The sequence below is a fragment of the Paramisgurnus dabryanus genome, chromosome 2, assembly GCF_030506205.2.
Source record: "Paramisgurnus dabryanus chromosome 2, PD_genome_1.1, whole genome shotgun sequence".
In the NCBI taxonomy this organism is placed as follows: domain Eukaryota; kingdom Metazoa; phylum Chordata; class Actinopteri; order Cypriniformes; family Cobitidae; genus Paramisgurnus; species Paramisgurnus dabryanus.
Genome location: NC_133338.1, coordinates 44,825,526 through 44,847,496, shown reverse-complemented (window position 1 = coordinate 44,847,496; position 21,971 = coordinate 44,825,526). Strand labels below are relative to the sequence as shown.

General features: G+C 37.7%; 1 protein-coding gene across 1 annotated transcript in view; it reads right to left on the bottom strand.

Annotated features, from left to right (window-relative positions):
* Nucleotides 1-21,971, bottom strand: part of plcb3 (phospholipase C, beta 3 (phosphatidylinositol-specific)) — a 65,041-nt gene that overhangs the window by 3,899 nt on the left and 39,171 nt on the right. The window contains exons 6-33 of the mRNA XM_065289010.2: nt 19,631-19,684; nt 19,425-19,497; nt 17,107-17,207; nt 16,848-17,014; nt 16,440-16,586; nt 16,155-16,312; nt 14,143-14,225; nt 13,974-14,058; nt 13,366-13,513; nt 11,739-11,840; nt 11,512-11,588; nt 11,332-11,428; nt 9,702-9,786; nt 9,487-9,611; nt 9,198-9,352; nt 8,860-9,021; nt 8,621-8,720; nt 8,426-8,530; nt 8,013-8,107; nt 6,207-6,336; nt 5,993-6,028; nt 5,764-5,873; nt 5,618-5,691; nt 3,286-3,421; nt 3,109-3,185; nt 2,932-3,021; nt 1,862-1,922; nt 1,538-1,624 (exon numbers count right to left, since the gene is read on the bottom strand). Of these exons, the coding sequence (XP_065145082.1) occupies nt 1,538-1,624; nt 1,862-1,922; nt 2,932-3,021; nt 3,109-3,185; nt 3,286-3,421; nt 5,618-5,691; nt 5,764-5,873; nt 5,993-6,028; nt 6,207-6,336; nt 8,013-8,107; nt 8,426-8,530; nt 8,621-8,720; nt 8,860-9,021; nt 9,198-9,352; nt 9,487-9,611; nt 9,702-9,786; nt 11,332-11,428; nt 11,512-11,588; nt 11,739-11,840; nt 13,366-13,513; nt 13,974-14,058; nt 14,143-14,225; nt 16,155-16,312; nt 16,440-16,586; nt 16,848-17,014; nt 17,107-17,207; nt 19,425-19,497; nt 19,631-19,684 (2,920 nt within the window). The remainder of the gene's footprint in view (nt 1-1,537; nt 1,625-1,861; nt 1,923-2,931; nt 3,022-3,108; nt 3,186-3,285; nt 3,422-5,617; nt 5,692-5,763; nt 5,874-5,992; nt 6,029-6,206; nt 6,337-8,012; nt 8,108-8,425; nt 8,531-8,620; nt 8,721-8,859; nt 9,022-9,197; nt 9,353-9,486; nt 9,612-9,701; nt 9,787-11,331; nt 11,429-11,511; nt 11,589-11,738; nt 11,841-13,365; nt 13,514-13,973; nt 14,059-14,142; nt 14,226-16,154; nt 16,313-16,439; nt 16,587-16,847; nt 17,015-17,106; nt 17,208-19,424; nt 19,498-19,630; nt 19,685-21,971) is intronic.

Genomic DNA, 21,971 nt, shown 5'->3' with positions numbered 1-21,971 from the left:
TAAGGGTCTAATCTAGCGAAATGATTGTCATTTTTGACAAGAAAAATAAAAAAATATGCACTTTTAAACCACAACTTCTCATCTATCTCTGGTCCTGTGATGCGCCAGCACGACCTCACGTAATTGCCTAATGCCGTGGAAAGGTCACGTGTTACATATATGAAACGCACATTTGCGGACCATTGTAAACAATAAACTGACACCAAGACATTAATTAGTTTTCTTCCACATACAACAACGTCGGAACGGTCCTCTTTCTCCACACTTGTAAACACTGGGGCGGAGTTTTGCATATGTCACCGTTACCTCTTGACATGATGACGTATTACATGAGGTCGCGCTGGCGCGTCACATGACCGGAGGAAGACGAGAAGATGTGGTTTAAAAGTGCATATTTTTTATTTTTCTTGTCAAAAATGACAATCGTTTCACGAAGACCCTTATGCCTCGTTTGGGATCGTTTAGAGTCCTTTAAAACTGCAATTTTAAACTGCATTAAAACTCTTAAGTGTTGGTGTCCATTAAAGTCCATTAAAATGAGAAAAATCCTGGAATTTTTTCTTGAAAAAACATAATTTCTTCTCGACTGAACAAAAAAAGACATCAACACTTTGGATGACATAGTGGTGAGTAAATTATCTGGATTTTTTTAAATGGAAAAATCCTTTAATAACTGTTTAAATAAATTTTTGAGGGATGGATACACTTTTCTGGAACTTTAAAAATGGGGCACTATCCAATGCCATTATAAAGCTTAAAAGAGGATATTACTGAAAATTAATCTGACTTTGTTTATCTGAAAGAAAACAGTCATATATTGGCTTAAGGGTAAGTAAAATATGTCATAGGCTGTGTCTGAAATAGCTCCGTATACCCTTAAATACTGCACTTTTTGAGGGGACAGCCATTTGTAGTGGTGTTCGAAATTAAAGCGGACATTATTGAGTGCACTTATTCAATCCCATAATGCACAGCAATAATAAGCGTACAGCTCAACAGCTAGCGGCTACCACTTTACTGTGAGGCACGTGACAAACAACTCTCGTGTCTTGACACAAGATGGCACTCGCAGCACTTCTGGTGCTTGGTGTCTGAATTAACTCACTCATTTTTATTTACTCATTCAAGTGGACTATATTAGCAAACTAATGTAGGGAATAAGGGTGTGGGGGCTATTTCGGACACAGCCCTAGACAACTCGTGTGTCCAAGTCTTTCGGCCACAAAAACAGGCTGCCGAGGTGCTACAGTGTGTTATGATATTTGGTTTCTATTAAATAAACCGTATTATTACTTTAACATTATAGACCATTTTGCAAGATGTAAACAACACTGGTCCAGAAACACTTCATGTTTCAGTTTGTAACTTCTTTCTTTATTTCACATTTATCTTAAAGATGTTTAACTTTTTGATTCAGTTCTATACTGTATGTTTTGTTGGTTGTATTTTATCCTAACGCATGTAGTGTTAAAAAACTGAAACATGAATTGCTTCTGGACCGGGGTTATTTACATCTTATTTACAAGTTTTGACCTACCTGGGGGATCTCATCCTCAATTTTTTGCAGGATGTCCTTGTGAAGGGCTTTTAGCTTTTCATGACGTTTTTCTTGAGATGCTTCCAGCTACACAAAGCGAAAGAAATTACTCATGGACAAAAATTAACCTCTGACTGTTTAAATGGCTTGTACGATAAAGATACGTGTATGCTATTTTTGAACAATTACAAGATGTGAAGCCTGTTTTTTGTTCATGCAGAATGCAGTTCAGATCATTTTGTGAATGCAGATCAAATAATTCAGAAAATAATAAATAAATCCAAATTATTCTCAGTTTGCCGAGTAGCTTGCAACTCAACTCACCTGACGGATTAAGCTGACAGACTCTGCGATGTGTTTTTTATTGATTTCATTCAGATCCTTGCTGAAAAGGAAGAATGAGAAAATAAGATTACTTTTATTAGATGTCACTAAGCATTAAGAGCAATAATTGACTTATCAGACGGATAGCACTGCTTTTACAAAATATTCTCATCTTAGTCTTTAATTTTCCCTAAAATGAGTTCACTGCAAGGTGCTTTCAATAAACATAATAGACAGCAGTACAAGAAAATAGTATCTAAGCATGACAAACCTGCTCCATTTAATGTTTTGGTAAAACTTTACTTAAATGGGTGTTCATAATACTGACATGACACCTTTATAATCATGACATGTGCCATGGACATGAAGGAGATTTTATACACGTTTATGATAACTGGCATTATTACACGGCTCCCTGGAATGCTTGATTCTGATTGGTCAGTTGAGACATTTGCAGGTTCGTTCTTTTCAAATAATAACCGCTCCAAAGTAATAACGCATAGCCGGTCCTACTTGTACGAGTAAAATCGCTCCGCGCCAATAAAGATCAATAAAGATTACTGTTTGGCGCCATCTTGTGACAAACACTGGACAACCACGACAAGACACAGACAGCTTACTGAGACTGAACTTTACAAAATAGAGCATGACAGCTACGAAGCCAACACACAAAAAAATACAGAATGGGCATTAAAACTTCTCAAAGACTGGCTAAAAGAGAAAAAAATGGAGACAGACAAGTATGAAGCAGAGGATCTTAATAAGGTATTACGATCATTTTATGCATCTGTGCAAAGTTTCGCGGAAGGATAAAAATGTTAATTTAAAACAAATATGCCAATAAAATGTTTCAAATTCATATTCATGTCCGGTTTTTTTCTTATGTGACAAGTAGCCGTGTAATAAGCGGGTCCTGATCACACTGTCGGGGCTTTTTTCCCGATAACTACCGGCTGCCTCTACATTATCCCTTACTTAAATGTCATTAAAACACCCCTTCAAGTAAAGTGTTACTGATGTTTTTTTATTTATAGCTGTACAAGAAGCGGACAATAAAACACAATACTCACATCTCTGCCTTTTCTTTATCCCCCTTTTTGGCCTCAGTGATGCTGTTCAGCCTTTTCCTTTCTTGAATCTTCTGTAGCTCTTTCTTCTCTCTGTCAGTATAAACATCACATTTCAGCATGTGTTCGAGTTCACATAAACAAATACACATATAAAAACTACATAAAATCATTTCTTACTTGTCACACACGTCCTTGAGTTTCTTAATCTGGGAATTTTGACAGTCTTGGGCAATTTCCCTCAGTTTCTGATAGGCCTGAGATAAACCAGGTTTGCAAAAAAAGCAATATTTTTACATGTCTGCAGTGTAGCTGTGAGCAGCTGTGTTAGCCGTGCATGTGTACTGTATACATTACCTCTACAAGATGGTTGTGTTTAGTCTCAGTCTCTATCTGATGTTGTGTCTGTCTGAGATCGAGAAGTTCTTGCACCTGGTGTTCTTTAAACGGCTCCGTGTGTTTCTGATCGTTCGGGACCGTCTCCTCTACTCCCCTGCATACATGCAAACACCTACATGTAACCCTGCACCACACAACTTCAATTCAATTCAATTCAATATTATTTATATAGCGCTTTTCACAGCTGGTTAATTGTTCCAAAGCCGCTTTACATGAATAAAAACAAGAGAAAACTGAAAAATCATAGGACGACAAAGTAGCAAAGTACAGCGGCACTAATGAGCGGAGTAATGTAACGTAGTTCTAACTGTGGGTTCACACCAGACGCCAGTTCAACGATTTGCGCGAGTAGATTACATACAAAGTCAATGCAAAGACGCGATCAGACGCGGGACGATGCGAATGACGCGAATTGGGCAGTGCGTTTGGCGCAAAAACACGCGCTATTCGCCTCAAACGCGCCTTCGCGCAAGTTGAAAATAGTCAACTCAAGCGAAAAATTTGCATGACACAAAGTTAATTCCCACAAGTATTCTAGAGGGGCAACACGATGCTGAGCGTTTGGTGTGTACGTAGCATAATGAAATGTACACACCAAACGCAGGGCATTGCGTTACTATTTGCGCTGCTACGCGTTTAGTGTGTACATAGCATAATGCTATGTAAACACCAAAAGCGGGGCATCGCGTTACCCACTCTAGATTAGTCGCGGGATTTAACTTTGTGTCATGCAAATTTTTTGTGCAAATAGCACATGTTTTCGCGGCAAATGCGCCACCCGTATCGCATCATTGGCATCGCCCCACGCGAGGACGCGTCTGATCACGTCTTTGCATTGACTTTTTATGTAATCTACTCGCGCAAATCGTTGAACTCACTTCTGGTGGGAACCCACAGTAACAGGTGATTCACATATCGCGTCTTTTGCGCGCTCAAGTTCGTGATTTCAAATGTAGGCGCTCATAATGGAAGAGCTGCAGTCGCAACGTGCATGCGGTGCAACACGCTTGTTTTTTCCAGCTGCGTCTGCACGCCATCGAGTTAAAAACATAGGTTAAAAACATTTAAACTTTTCAAAATAACGCAAGCGCACCACAGGTCATGTGACAAGAACCTATACGCCTAGTTTTCCAAGCATTTTAGGCATGTAAGGGGTAAAAAAACCTATGTGAAATATCTGTAGAAAAAAGTTCTTAGTTCTATAGGCAGACATAGCTGATCCTATAGAAAATATACTATATATTGAGTACTATATTATAAAAAATGTAGGAATTTTTATAATTTATTTTAAAGTTAAAGGGAGCGGTTGGTTGGCGCTGGGCTGACTTGGGCGATCCAGTAGAAAAAAAATATATACTATAAAATTTATTAAGAATTGAAAAACGTAGAAATAAAGGGAAGCGGTTGGTGGTCGCTGGTCAGGCATCACAATAGAGGAAAGCGTTCAATAACCAGTCATAAGTAGCACGGGTATATTTGTAGTAATAACCAAGAATACATTGTATAGGTCAAAATTTTATTTTATGGCAAAAATCATGGCATAAAAGATCATTGTAAAAATATTTTTTTTGTACATTCCCTACTGTAAAATATATCAAAGCTTTATTTGGACAACATTAAAGGCGATTTTCTCATTATTTAGATTTTTTTGCACCCTCAGATTGTCCTATCCTAACATACATCAACAAGTTTATTTATTCAGCTTTCAGATAAATGAAACATCTCTATAAAAAATGACCCTTTTTCACAGAACTAACAATGCTCTATAAAGCTTGAATCAAACCCGTCTCTTAGGGGGCGTGCACACCAAGGCGTTTAAACGTGCTTAAAAACGGCATGTGGACACCAACTGTAGGCGCTTGCCAGCATTTCTTAACTGGGCGCTTTGGTTGCTGTGATACTTTTGTTTTGTTTCAGTCTTGAATGTTGCGCCAGTTGGATGTTGTGATATTTGTCCCACCCCTCCTCCACTGTGATTGGATGGCCGAGTGAAAAGTGACATTGACGAGCTGAGCATTTCACCCAAAGTTAAAAAAATGTCAACTCTCTGCGCTGAACGTAGAGTGCCGGTGCTTAGCAGGGACAAAACCACCAGCTGCTGGCTTCTATTGAAAACAATTGAAAAAATACGCCAACCACTGGCATAAACGCTTTGGTGTGCACGCCTGCTTAGTGTTTCTCATGAAAACTGAACATTTACATCTGCCCTGTCTTTCAGTGTACTCTGAATTACAGAAGACGGCTGCCACACAAGCACAGTATGAACTTGTTAGGTTTGTTATTCTCTCACTTTTTCTTAAGACTGGAGGGCAGACGTTTCTCCGTCTGATTTCGTTTCCTCAATTCCTTACTGACAGCCCATACCTGTAACACATGCAAATGAGTTAGCTGTCATTCATAGCTTCACAAAACTCTGTGGGGTTGCACTCATTTAACCTTTTTGAGATGTTTCTTTCGTAGTTCCTTGAGTTCTTTGGATTGCTTCTTTAACAACTTCAGGTAGGAGTTGTGCTGTTTGAACTCTTCAATGGACTGAGGTCTGATTTCTGCAACACACACACGCAAAGTTTTACATTAACTTAACACCTCTCAGTTCTCTGTGAGGATCACACGAGCGATACAGATGAGGGTGTGAGACAAGTAGATGATAGTTTGTGGATCTTACCTTTAAGAATAGTGTTGATCACATCTCCTTTTAGGCCTAAAATATATTGCACATGGACATATGGGTCACATGACATGAGATGGACGTGACACTCATAATGTGTATGGACATAAATACAAAACTGACACGACTGTAATTATCATGGCAAAGAACATGGAAATGAGAACACGATAGCAAGACAACGTGAGATTTTATTTGCAGAGGTGGGCCGAACCTGATGATGGTGGGACCGTGACCTCTACAGGAGGAAGTGCTGGAGTTGGCAGTGAGCAGACAGGGTCAATAGAGAAAGTGTTGGGAATGCAATCAATCTTGTCTTTTTCCTCTTGTTTAGCAGAGCGGATCTGCAGAAGACACACACACACACACACACACATGCATTTATATAATTATAAAATCAAGCAAGTACATGTGTAACATTTATTTAAGAAACAGACAATGTGAATCATGGGTATTTAAGTTTGAAGAAAACTAGCTCAGTGCTGGCATTGACTTCACACAGATATTGTTTATAGAGGTGGGCGATATACCGGTAAAAGTTTCGCCCATGTTTTAAAACAAGCAATTCTAACCCATTGAAACGGAAACATTTGGAAGGAGGAGTCACAAGTTGCGGAAGGAGGAGTCACAAGTTGCGGAAGGAGGAGTCACAAGCTGCAGAAGGAGGAGTAATGAGCTGTGGAAGGAGGAGTCACAAGCTGCAGAAGGAAGAGTCACAAGCTGCAGAAGGAGGAGTAATGAGCTGTGGAAGGAGGAGTCACAAGCTGCAGAAGGAGGAGTAATGAGCTGCGGAAGGAGGAGTCATGAACTGCAGAAGGAGGAGTTACGAGCTGCGGAGGAAGCGAGTCACGAGGCAAGCAACACTGTATTCAACACTGGATAGCTTATGATTCACTACATGTTCGTGACATTTACATTATATTCACTTATGCGGTAGGAGGAGTCACGAGCTGCGGAAGGAGCGAGGCACGGGCCAAGCAACACTGTATACAACACTGGATAACTTATGATTCACAACATGTTCGTTCCATTTACGTACATTACATGCACTTATGCGCCAATTTCAAACATAACACAGAAGTCTTATTTACCGCATGCAACTTCATTGTTGGGACTTTTCAATGTACACACGCGCAAAACTCCCTTGCTACCCCAGATAAACAAACTATAATGCTGGCTTTCTTCTCCTTACATCCAAAAACACACTTCTTCTTTCATGCCATTGTTGAGTCTTGATATAAAACAAAGCTGTTGCGTGAAGTGATGCCTATGACTTCGCGTATCCTCCATTTTCGCTCTCCCGCTGATTGACGTATGGGCGTGCTTTTCCGGGGAAATGGCCATAAAAAAATTATACATAAGGTCTACCCATGATACACAAGATGTACCCGTGTTTGGAAAAACAAGTGTTAATAAGTCAGAATACATCAAAATATGGTTGACCCCCCCCCCCCCCTTAAAGGGACACTACACTTTTTGGAAAATATGCTCATTTTCCAGATACCCTAGAGTTACACATTCGATTTTTACCGTTTTGGAATCCATTCAGCTGATCTCCGGGTCTGGCAGTACCACTTTTAGCATAGCTTAGCATAATCCATTGAATCTGATTAGACCATTAGCATCGCGCAAAAAAATAACAACCAAAGTTTCAATATTTATCCTATTTAAAACGTGACTCTTCCATGTTTATATCGTGTACTAAGACTGACGGAAAATTTAAAGTTGCGATTTTCTAGGCAGATATGGCTAGGAACTATACTCTCATTCTGGCGTAATAATCAAGGACTTTGCTGCTGTAACATGGATGCAGGAGTTGCAATGATATTACGCACTGCCCGAAAATAGTTCACTTAGTTTATTTCAATAGCAGAGGACTATTTTCAGGCGTAATATCAATGTAATATTGTAATATCATGAATAAGTGGTCGGGACATAATCAACTTTGGCAAAAAGTGGTGGGGACATGTCCCCCCGCAAATTACACCCATGTATACGCATAAAAATAAATGTGACTAACCTCTGTGTGGTCCTCTATAAGTGCAAGAAGTTGCTCTTCCCTCTGAGCCAGCTCAGAGAGATGTTTAATGGGGTTTGTCAGAGCTTCAGCGTACTCTACAAACATACCAGAAACAAACAGGAAAACATATGAGTTTGGCCAACATGCAATGGGTTAAACTGTCAGCATCAACGTTAACAACAACAAGAGAGAGAAAATGCACAACACCCCCAAACGTAGAAGTGACTCATTTATCCTGTAAACACAGTATATCAAAGGGAATTCACTCCAGCAAATAAACGCTGGTGTGACTCCTAAACATTGAGCGTGCACGTGGCTTAAACATTCAGAATTGCTCAACAAATCCAAACATGTAGCAAAACATGGGGTAAATGCTGAACAACTTTCCAACTTTTCTCAGATTCCTCTCTTACTTTGATGCTCATTGGGGATGTAATCCTTGGCATCTGTGTACAAGAGTAAAGAGGGCAACATGAGGGGCTGGTTCAGCTCATTCTTCAGACAGATGTAGTGATAGCCTGAAACACACACAAATAGCAGATAAACCAATAGATCTCCTATACACTTTTATATGTGTGAGCTAGATTTTCACACATATTGGCACAAACCTGGGCGCAACGCCGATACAGGCAAGATGCGATGGCCGAGAAACTTCCCATTTTCCTCATACACTGCTACTCTGAGGGATGCCAGGGTGGGCAACACCACCTAGATGGATGGAAAAATAAATAGATTAGGTATACAACACAGTAAAGTATGCGAACAACATGAGACAGCTTCACAGATGCAGGCCAGTAACTATAGATAAAATTTTTATTAAGAAGCAACTATTTATTTCATTCATCACCTTGTTAAACACAAAGGACTCCTCTTCCCATTCTGGGTCGAGAGAATTGTTGCTAGATGTTTTCGTTCGGAATTTCCTTTTAGTGTCCGCAGGAAGTCCAAACATGTCCACCTCCACATAAACACCAACCTTCTTATCGCTCAGAAACTGACCTGAGATAACCTGTGAATGAAAGGGAAAGTACACTTGTGATTTGACCTTACATGTCACATTATCGCTTTGGACATAAGAGTCTGCTAAATGACTAAATGTAAATGTAAATAAAATGTCATTAAAATGGGGCTCCCCTGGCATCATCTCAGTTTGAGAAGCACTGCGCTACACTATACGCACAATACCTTGATCTCGACCGTGTTTGCTACGATCCCATCCACGATGTCCTGAGTGAAGGGGTCAAAGTGTTTGTCGGTGCGTCTCATGAACTCTGGCTTTAGCAGATAACCACAGTGGCCATTATATTCAAACACCCCCATGTTCAGCTGCATCGGCAGGTCTGTGAAGCATCCCAAGATTTACGGTTATGTGTGTTGTATGCTTGATCAAATTATTTAACTTTATCTAAAAATGAAGTACAGAACAAAACCAAATGACAATGACTGCATCTGTGTATATATCTGAATATCTCACCTAGGGTCTGGAAGTTTAGCGCAACCATCTGGCAGCCCACGTTCCAGAAGAGCTGAGGCATATAATTACTGGAATCAACCCGAGTCCCTTTGGGGTAGATTCGACTCAACTGCTTTTTATTGTATCTGAACACAAAATGCTAAGGAATACATAGTGCGACTCACATACACACAAACACATTTACACAAACATCTGGAGCAGGCATTAAAGGATACTCTACAAACTCGGTCGGAGAGTTTTTCAAAGCGTCCAGACCTTTGGTCTCCACAAAAGAAGACATCTCAAAATATTTATTCCTTTCTACAAAAAAAGACAGAAAGAAAGAAATTATTGTTACATTTTGTAGCATAATCAGAGTTACTACAATATCACTTAAAGGTGCAGTGTGTAATTTTTTGAAGGATGTCTTGACATAAATGCAAAATATTATACAAAACTATATGAACAGGGGTGTATAAAGACCTTTCATAATGAACCGTTATGTTTTTATTACCTTAAAATAAGATGTTTTTATCTAAATACACCAAGGGTCCCCTTACATGGAAGTCGCCATTTTGTGTCGCCATGTTTCTACAGAAGCCCTTAACGGACAAACTTTTTTTAACATGTTGTCTCCGACAATGACATGTTTGTCCGGTGGCGGCAAACGTAGCTTCTGTATGCTTTTAAAAAAGCAAGGGGTAAGCAGTGGACTGAGCTGTTGGTTGTAATGCCCAACCTCACCACTAGATGTTGCAACAATGTACACACTGCACCTTTAATAAAACATTTGAGCTCTGATGCAAAAGCCGCCAAGCGCCGCCTTCATCAAAAGGTAGATAATGATGTTGACTTAATGCTCTTTGCATTCATCAAATACTTTTGCTTCAAATATGCTTAATCCCGCTTTCAGGCCATTCAGAAATACAGATTTGTTCGCAGAATCTGTTAAACGCACGTGCACGTCAAGGTGCAAGAGTTTTTTACCCAGTTAAAGGAGGTTTCCGAATATATTAGGATATTGAATGTTTGAGAAGAAAGGACAGTGAAGAGTGACTGGAAACTTTTTTAAAGGGGACATTTAGAGGGTTTTGCAGCAAAAGACAGTCAAAGTTGTCAAATAACAATGAAACTTAAACCTGAAAATTGAAGTGTCTAATTTTTTTTACAAGAAAACACGTTACACGCAGTTGCATGAACTCTTCATATATAAACTTCTATAAACAGCTATGATTTAAAACACGTAAAAGACTGAATGAGATTTCTTAAAGGTCACATTCTTTCTGATCCCATTTTTTAAACCCTAGTTAGTGTGTAATGTTGCTATAATAGCATAAATAATACCTGTAATATGATAAAGCTCAAAGTTTACTGCCAGGCAATATATTTTCTTTAACAGAATTCTTCACAGTTGAATGATGTCAAAATAAGAGTTTCTGACTGAACTCCGCCCACAGGAATATGTCAGTCGCCAGCTAAGCTAATGACAAGCTAAGCTGCTAACGAATCACAACACACTAAGCAAACTACACAATCAGAATTCGATACGTATTTCTGAAGGAGGGACTTCATTGAACAAGGAAGACATCGGTTGTTTTTAAAACAGTGAAAACAGCGGTATCAATTGTGTGGAAAAATACAGCGTTTTTTTACACGTGAAACATGAACACATGTTATATTGCGCAATGTAAACAAAATCAAAGCTTCAGAACACAAAAAGAACGGGAGCTTTAAACTTTGTTTAATGTCAAAACACAATAAAAACGTCACACACTTTAGTGCTAAACAAACCATTTATATCATTCAAATATTTACATAAAAACCATTATGAAATCACACACAGAGGATGACAGTATTTTTACTCACTGCTTGCCAGCTCAAAGGTTTTGAATTTGACTGGTTCAATGTAGTTAACCAATGTGGACATCTCCTCTGTAGCGTTTACCTCACTGTATGCAGTACCCTAAAAGAGAGCGACATACTTTTTTTGCCTGATCTGAGAGGGCACGAGAGTTACTTAAAGAACTGAAGTATCACAATATATACCTCATCAGTGCTGTGTTTCTTTGGATCTGGAATCGGCTCCTCTTCCTCCTCTTCTTCACTCTCTCCATCCCCCCGATCTAGTCATAAAATAATAATATACAAACACAGAGACCGAATTAAATCGACACAATAAATACATTCACCATAAACATCCATACTGGTGCCAGAGTGGCATCAGTCTTCACCCTGATTGGTTGAGAACTGATGCCAACTAGGCACAAACCCACCAATTGATTTGCTGGTATTAAGTTCTTTTGTCATCCTCTCTGCAAGCTTCTCACCCCCATTGGACAGGGCCTGGCCTACCTCCCCATCAGACAATGGACAATCTAAACAAAAACCTGATTATGAATGGGTTTGAAATGATAACAAAAATGAAAAGTAATGAAATGAAAATGAACCACGGTGTATGCAAATTAGCATCTGGTGCCAAACAGGCTAGAAACTAAAGACAAACTAAAAGGCAAATCTTGTGGAAACCAAAATGCATTTGCACTGCAGTTAGTGTATATTAGTCTTTATACCACAGGGCTGTTGAATGCTTTATTCTGATTGGTTGAGAAATGTTCCATGGTTGTTAATTATTTTTCTGTAAACTGCACACCTAACTTGTCAAATGTCTTAAAAATTGGCACCAGAGCAATGGCTGTGGTATAAGCAGAATAATTGACAGATTTATTCGAAAATAATGCACACTCCGCTTTACGTCGGGCAGCATTACCAACTTGGCTGTGCATTATTTTCTTATAATATGCAACAGCCCATCGTCAATTATTCCTTACATAAAGAGTGAATTCTGGTAATTTCCCAACACAGGTCGCAAATACACCCAAATTCATACTACATTTAAGAATAATGCCACAAAAAAATCAAGACTTAAAAAACAAACAAACATTTAAGTACACCTTTCTACCTAAAGAGTGCATATAAGTCCATCAATGGTGCATGCTTGTATCTCTACAAATCAAAAATCAACTATACATCAAAGCTAAATATCTGTAACTAGTTGCGTTTTTCCATTGCATAGTACACCACGGGTGAGGTGAGTCGGCTCGGCATGGTTTGCTTTTCCATCGAGTTTAGTAACACTTCAGATAGGGAGTGATTATAGGTGTGTCGTTATATTTGCGCTGCCTACATCCCCATACATTCATTTATTTCTCAGTACGCCACAAAATTAAAATTGACCATCACAAATAGATGTTTACACATCACGTTTATCACAACCTTTGTCTTACATGACCTCCTCATTTAAGTTGCATTTAAGCATACATGCAGACGTGCATGTCCCGAATGTGCCGCCACAAACTGCAAGCCTGGAAAAAAACTGGTATGGTGTTCCTGATTCTCAACCTGTGGATGTTTTTCATCACTGAAAGGGAGTTTGGGAACTTACAACAAAGCACAGATGACAACAGGTTTACTCGATACAACGCAAGCTAGCATGAAGGGAAAGCTAATCTTTTACATTATAGCAATGACGCTGGTAGTGACGATTCTCTCAGACCAATCAGTGATCTACAGTGCTTTCACGTCACGTTTTGGTATCAGCTCAGGTCCCTTGGAACCCCGACTGAGGTGGTACTAAAAAAAGTATTGGGTACTACGTACTGCACCCAGTGGAAAAGCCCCCAAAAGTAAGCTGACCCAAACCAACCCGTAGGGTACTATGCAATGAAAAGCGCCATAAATGGTGCATATTAGGACCTTTTCAAAGGGTAACGTGTTCCAGAGACAGATTTTGTACCTTTTCTTTTGACGGTGTACTATAAATAATAGATTGTGAATTATATGCATGCAAATATTCATGCAAATGTTCTCTGAACATTGAATGAGAGTTTTGTGTGTAAGCACCATTTAAAGGTGAGGACTGATCAAACGTCCCGTCTTTTCGTTTGATGCTGCCTCCATTAGAGGCCCTGTGTTGATGTTTCTTCTTGTTCTTGATGAGAATTTTCCCCATCAGCTCCTGAGGGGTGGGCAATTGTTGACCGGCAACCAACTGCAAAAAAAAAAGACATTAAGAGTCCTCTACTCTACAAGCAAACTAAAGATTTTATTAAACTAAAGATTAATTAAAATACTTGTTTCTAATGGGTCAATCAAGGCACACACTGCATTCAAAGATGACTTTCTTCTTTAGGGACTGCTGGGCCTCAAGGGCATCAAGACAAATTCAGTCACCATTATTACAATTAAGACTGGACGGACAAATGAACTTGTGAAAAAATTAAGCATGCTCATTATCAAAAAATGTTTTTTAGAAATGGCAGAGTTGTTTTTTCTTATTGATTTTATGTCATGAGGTTACTTGGGTTAAAACTTTTGCTTATGCCCAAGATGTCTTTGGATAGATGTGGTATTAGACACTGCTCTTGGATCATTTTTAGTCTTATTCATACACCCAAAATAAAATAATCAAACAAGTAACTCCCCACTTCGGTTAAAGTCCTCTAACTCACCGGATATTTCTCCAAAGGTTCAGTTAGCAGCGCATCCCCAAACATGGAGCGGCAGTACTCGGCCATTTTAGCCTGTTGCCTCGCTCTTAGGAAAACAGAGATAAACACAAAAGATAAATACAGATAATGCGTTTTTGTGTATGAGATCAAACTCATGCCGTGTACTCACGAGTCCACATGATTCTCAAAGGAGAGTATGAGAGGGTACTGGGACGTTTTAAAAGCACTTTCTGCAATAGCCTCAATGACTTCCTAAAACAGAGACAAATACAAATATTTATAAAGTGATTCATGAAAATATTATAGTTTCGCACTATCACTGCAGTCGTGCATTTTTATTATATTAAGAAACATGTCAAAATTTGGTTAGAAACGGTTTTACAATGCCCTTATTTTATAGATTTCATTTGATCATTCCAGAAAAACTAAATGTGTAAAATGTCAAATCATTTTATTATTTATTGTGCAAAAATTATTTCTATATTCAATTTTGACACACATTTTGTTGACATTTACATTAATTCATTTGTAATGTTAGTGTAATAGAGCGCAGCAGGGATTACATATTTTGTAAGACAACCCCGAAAGTTAGCGAGACTAAAAAGCCAATTCATTTTTCCCATAGACTTTTGAATTAATCGCAAAAAGTAAGCTCTGTGTTTAACAAAAGTTCCACGTTTTGTCCAACAAGATAATCTTCACAGATGAACATAAATAACTTTTATGAATTTTAAAATCTAAATTTGTTTTGTTTTATATTTTTAGGAAACGCATTTAGACTTCAAAAACCATAGTAACCCAAGTAAAGATTAACTTGTTGGACAAAACGTTTAAGTGTCGTTAAACTAGACCTATTTTTTGCAATAATCCAAAAGTCTATGGGAAAAATGAATGGGCTTTTTGGCGAGAGAACCAGTGTCCCGCTAACTTTCGGGGTTGGCCTACAAAAATACGTCATCCCTGCGTCACTCTATTGGTTTCCAGGAGACGTGACATACTCGAGATAAAACATGAGAAGCATGTTAAAACTATTAATACAAAATCAATAAAATTTTAACCAAACATCCGTTCTATCATTTAAAGGTGCTCCGTGTAGATTTTAGCAACATCTAGCGGTGAGATATGAATTGCAAACAACGGCTCAGTCCACAGTTCACCCCTCCCTTTTGACAAACATAGCGAAGACAGTCAGTCCTTCCAGAAAAATGCTGAGTTTTTTTGTGATTGTTGTGGCAAATTTTCAAAAAAAATACGATGGAATATGCGAGATATTTATGCAATTTTATGCAATGAAATTGCAGGAACTTGCAAAACTGTGTTTGGGGTTTGCAGCTTTTCACTGATGTTCACGTCGCGTAATTACGTCACTTTATAACGTTCCCGTAGCAACAGGGGACATGGCTGCACTTGTGTTAAGTAAATGCAACATTTTTTTACTTTCTGCTAAGATATATGTGACTTTTTAATATGAAAATGCGAAGATTATGAAATCATGCAAACCCTGCATATTTTGCGTGCGGAAATCTGCAATTTATGCAGCGAAAGTGGGGCGTATTTGAAAAAAATGCTGCCCCCGCATAAATATGCGGACTTTGGCTGATTATGCATTGAATCATGCAATCGCATAATCAGGTTTTCACAAGACAAACATGTTGTCACCTGAGATAACATGCGGACAAAAGCTGTTTCTCCATTTAGGGCTACTGTAGTTTTTTTGCGGCGAAAAAATGGCAACTTCCATGTAAGAGGTCCCGCAGTGTATCTAGATAAAAACGGCTTATTCTAGGGTAATAAAACAATACAGTTTTTTTTCTAAGGTTTTTATACACCACTGATAATATAGTTATGTGTATTATATTGCATTTCTGTCAAAAGATCCTCTTAAAATTACATAATACACACTGCACCTTTAAATGTGTGTAATTATAAAAAAAATTAAAACCACAATGTTATTAAACCCAATGTATAATATTGAAATTTTTATAAAAACAGTTACATTTAAGCAATTAGCAGACGCTACAAGATATACTTTTATTAAGCCTGTGTTTCCTGGGTTCGAACCCATGACCATCTGCAGTGGTAACGCATGTGATTCAGATATATTTCGTACATATACTGACTGACACAAGTAATATAAGAAGACTACGCTCAGGGTCAAAGGGATTTGGGGCTTAAAAGCACCTTGAATGGAATCTCAGTTGTCATGGTGAAGCCGTGCGTGATGATTGGCTCTTCTTCAGGTGGTTTGCCCTTCCAGCAGTCCAGTTCTATACAGCGGCACCCGGTCAGCAACACCTGCCGGTACATCTCTACTGACGACAGACCCGTCAACTGACCCACTGCAGCCGAAAAAACACAGATCTCTTAAAGCAACAGTTCACCCAAAACTCAGTCATCATTAACAAATGATCTCCCCTTAGTCATATGGATTCAGAATGACGTTTATGTCTATGTGTGTGTATATACCTGTAAGGTAGGTGTTGTGTGAAGAGTTGATGAAATAGTGGGACAAGGGTTGGTTCATGTCATCAATGATATCCAGCCTCTCAGGAGGAACCAAAGAGTTCTCCTCACTACCAAGAAACTTTGTGAAGGCCATCACGGAGATCTGATCTGCTCGCACAGATAGTGTTATATAATTATATTTACTGTATGGTGGTATTAAAAGTCAATCACTTTTAGGTCGCATTGTGCAAACGTCCCTATGAGGCACTTCAAGGACACGGACAGTAATCAAAAAAACCTAGTGCATATGCAAAATGTGACCCATCCAAGTCTAAGTGCATCTTTAAATGCAGGCAACATGCATACGTTTACTTCTCTCTCATTAAACTTCATTAGCAAACAGGATTTTGTGTGTGTGTATTTGTGTACCTCTCTCCAGCTGGCTGGTGTTGGTCTCGTATCTCTCCATGAGCTGGCGGACCTGTTCTCGCTTGAGCGGAGGGTAAAGAACCTCATTTAATCGAGAGTCTCTCTGCGTGATGTTTATAAAGTTCATTAACTGATCCAGAGACAGGAAGGGCTTCCCTTTAGAACCACTGCAGAGAGAAACACACACAGTCAAGTTGACTTTTACGGTCATACATGCATGTGACTTAAATGTTCAAATAATCATTGCTTTTGGCCTCACAGTTGAACTAGGATGCGTTCCACCTCTGATCTGGGACACAGTTTGTTGAGAAATTTCTGGAACTTTTCCCACGTGAAGTCGTCTGGCTTTAAACTCTCCACCTGAAGAGATTAATATAAAAATTAAATGTGATCAAGTCAACACACGCCAGCTGTTAGAATACATGAGGAGTTAAAATAAAAGGATATACAGAATAAACAGACCTTCCAAATACTGATAATTAAAAACTTTAATGACATCAGTAATTTTGTAAGCTCATGGTTTTTATTTATACTACTGATAAAAGTGTACAAATTAGAGTAATACCAAATAAGATTTTAAATAAATTTTATTTTTTGTATTCTTACACACATTTCAAAATGGGGTGCCATAATGCAAACATTTTTGCAGATTTAAATTTATGTTATGTACTTAACTGTCCTACTGACACTTTAAATTAAGATGTATTAAGATGTGTAGACTTAAGATTCACTATATAGATATTTAATGTTTACAATCCAAGACATTATCCTCCAGTCCACCCAGAACATTTATTGAAACTTACCTACAAATGTGCCACTTAGAAATTGTCATGGCACATGGCAACAACAATGTATAAACATGTTATGCATGCTTAATGGTATTCACATCCAACCAGCAGAGGGCAGTGTAAGACAGTGAATAGGTTAACAAGGGAACAAAATTTGAGAGTACTGATCTGAGAACAGCCTCCATGTGTGCAAACTCTTAAATGAATCGTAAAATGAAGGGGACTAATTAAAAGTTGATCTGTTATCAAACAACATGTGATGTACGGTGATTTGATGTACGGGTTACATAGATAATAATTTATTTATATAATAGTGCTGATAGATGTATTGAAATGATACAAATATCGCAAATGTTCATATTGGAAATCAAAACAAAATTAAGTATATTAAAAGTTTCAGGTCGAGACAGCAGAGAAAAAGCGAGTGATTTTTTTCCCTAAAAAGATTGTGAAACATTTATGCTGGTTATAATTTTCAGCTTTACAATAATTTTCAGTGTCTGCAACATGAATATTAGTTTATTATATTATTTTTTGGTTAACTTTTATTTAAAAAAAAATTATGCTTCTATTTTGAACAACGTAATTAGCTTGCTAGACCGCTTACGCAGACGAGATATCGCAATCACACATTTTTGAGCAGGCATTAGTGCTAGGTACCAATCGGGGTCCTAGGGGAGACCGAATTGCCCGGGGGGACCGAATTGCTCATGACACCGGTTCGGTGAATAACTCTTTCCCTGCCATTGACAAGTTATCTCGTCAATTAAGAGAAAAATATTTCCATGAAAAAAACGTGTCCCTGATGAGTTTTTATGTTAATCTGTAATACCGCAGTTATCCACTAGATGACACACTTACCCAATTTATAAATACCCATATTTTTATTTTTGAGTTTAGCAGAGAAAAAAATAGATAGGATGAAAGTTTTTTCCCAGTTTTGTTTGTTTGTTTATTGTTTGTTTGAAAGGAGAGGGTCTGTTTTTAAACATGATATTTGTATGTTTATATATTTTTAGAAGAAAATTTTCCTGGAAGGCATTTTGTGAAACTTTTGTGAAAATCACAAAAAATGTTGGCGGGCAACTTAAAAAAAAACAAAACAAAAAACAGGTTTATTTGATTTTAATTAACCATGGTTAATTTTTGTAAGGTTAAATAGCCATCACCTGCTTTCATACAGAGCATCATTTATAACAGAGCCGTAGTCCATTGACACGCTAAGCAATATCGCATTCATTATTGAAGGCCATTCGTCCACGATAATAAATGTGATATTGCCTAGCTTGATGGTGAACTACGGCTCTGTGTAGTAAATGCCGTTCAATCTGAAAGCAGGTGATGCCGATTTACTACTAATCATCAAACCGGCTTTACTGATGAGATGCGCATGACAATCTCACCCGATATATCGCCCGGCCCAAGTGCAGCCCTATTATATAACAAAAGAAAATACACAAACACAAGCTGTAGTAACAGTAACTAAAGATGATTTTTTTTAAATTAGCAAACCACGATCTGGTCTTTGCTAGATGTTGGTGTAATTAGAGAAAGGGACATTCAGATTTTAGAAAGTAGCTGATTGGACAAAAATCCAATGAGTCATCTGTATTTTTACGTCATTTTCCTAAAAGACAAGACATTTTACATCTTAAATATGCTAAAGGTTGATCTATTCAACATTTAAGGGGAATACTAGCGATTAGATGTTAGCCTTAAAACTAACAACACTCCACTTCTGGCTGTCTTTGATGTGCAATAACGTGTTGACTGGTGCCCAAATGATTACCTTATTATTGACAAGGCCGCAGTGTTCCAGCGCCATCTCCACACGCTTCTTATCCGAGAACATTTTCACGATACTGACAGAAGTGAAAGAGAAAGAAAACAAGAAGAAGTGAAAACAATGAGTGAAGAAAGAAGAAGTGGCAAATTCGCAATAAAACCCAGAAGAAGTGGAAACAAGACTATGCTCAAGTTAACACCTTTACTTACTTCTTTACTGGGATTTTTCCATCCTGGTTTACCTGCAGCTTTAGCTTTGTATAACTGTAAGAAATATACAGGACCGAGTCAGTATCTCTTATTTGTTTAATCATATTAATTGCAATGATTTATGTAATTTCCTTAATGTATTTTGTCAAAAACATTACAGGGACAAGTGAAGTAAATAAATAAAAAAAATCTGTCATCGTAACTATACATGGTTCTGTTTTGGTGTTTATTAAAATCTACATAAAACTTCTTTATGAGGTGGTTTCCCGGACAGGGTTTGGATTAATCCAGGACTAGTTTAAAGGAGTAGTCCACTTTATAGATGGGGCCCATTGACTTAGTTTCCATAGTATTTTTTTTCCTACTATAAAAAGTCAATGGACCCCATCTCTAAAGTGGACTACTCCTTTAAGGTTACAAACAAACCTTACAAAAAAAAACACACTACTAATGAGCATATTGAGACAAAATAATAGCACAAATACAGTACTCTGCAAAAGTCTAAGGTCACTACCACCAGACTTCTTGTTTTGGAGTTTTAATGTCCATCCATATTTATTTGCCTATCTATTTTATTAAGATACAAACAGAAAATACAGGAAATGTGTACAAAAAATAAAAAAATAAACATTTCAGGACTAAATACCTTCTTTAGGCAACATCAGTGTTTAGTGTGACCTCGCTTGGCACTAACCACATCTTGAGCGTTTTTGAGCAGAAAGGCTAATTTCTTTAGAATAAGAAATTATGATTTAATTTTATTTAGGTTTAAGAGATCCTGCAGTTTCCTGCTATTGCTCAAGTTAAAGGGGAGTTAAAAACTTGACACATCTTTTGACATTTTTTATATAGGTTTTAATACTATATACACATGTATTGTATTTTCTGGATGTATTCTATTAAAGGACTGAGAAACAATTATATATGATCACTATAACATTGCAAAAACAACAAATATAATTGTGACATAATGGCCTTAGACTTTTGCACAGTACTGTATATTTAAAAATACGTCTTCAGTTAAGACAAGACAAATATACATTTTAAGCATGAGCTCCAGCCAAATATCAAAATGACCCCATGATTTACTAACCCTCAAGCAATCCAAAATACATATGTCCACCATCTTTCAGACGAGCACATTTGGAGTTATTTTAGTAAACATTCTGCTCTTCCAAGCTTTATAATAGTAGAAAACAGGGATCAGGGAACAACTTCTGACTTTAAGCCCCCCAAAAAAGTGCATTCATTCTTCACAGAGGTAATCCACATGCCTTCAATAGGTTAATAAAGGTCTTCTGCGGGTTATCGATGCAATATAAGAAAAATGTCCAGATTTCAAGCGTTATAAACTGTAATAACTAGCTTCCGGTAACAGCATGACTCCAAGCTAGTTATTATAGTTTATAAAGCTTAAAATATTTTAATAAAAATATTTTTTTAAATATCTGAATTAACCTATTTGAAACCGTCTATATATGTATATGTATATATGTGTATGTGTGTGCATATGTCTATATGCCATCCCAAACCTCTGTATTACTATTTATTTGTATTATTATCTATTTATTATTATTATTTCGAGCGTTGGTTGTTGCTTAGTCAGTATTGTGGCCTGTGTATTTGTTACTTTGTTGTTTTAGTTTTTGATGCCAATCTATGCAAAATGATGTCACTGACAGTGTTTCTCTGTTTTTGTGTATGCTTAAAGTCGCCATGAAACGGAAGTAGCGATTGCCTTATTTTCCCCGTGGTGACGTATATCCGAATGAAACGGCTTTTGAGATGAAATAAGGCAGGGCTGTATTTGAATTTGTCCATCGAGATCTGATTGGATCGTTTGAAGTTGGGTCGTGTTGCTAATTGCTAATCACTGCGATCTTCTCCCGGACCCCGCCCACCTGCCATACTTTTGACCGGAAGTGAAGAGAGATCGTTTTGAGGAGGGGAGGAGATTTGCATTTTTGATTAAAGATTATGAGCACACACGAATTTTTAAAAAATAATGAAGCTCACAGATAAGTCATTTGTTAATAATACCACACTATTAAAAATACATATATAGTTTTTCATTTCAATTTCATTGCGACTTTAATTAAGTGTTGTCTTGTCTTGTTGATACGACTGGTAGGCTAAAAACTGAATTGTCCTTTAGGGATAAATAAAGTTGTTTGAAGTTGAAGTCCAAACTGAAAACAACTTGCACTTGACATATCTTAAAGTACATCTATGCCCTTTGTTTTGCCTCGCCAGTAATGTTTTTAGTTAGGCATGTTTGTTAAAACTATTTATATTTCCTAATTAAACTAAGGCCTAGTCCTGGCTTAAGCTAATCCCTTTC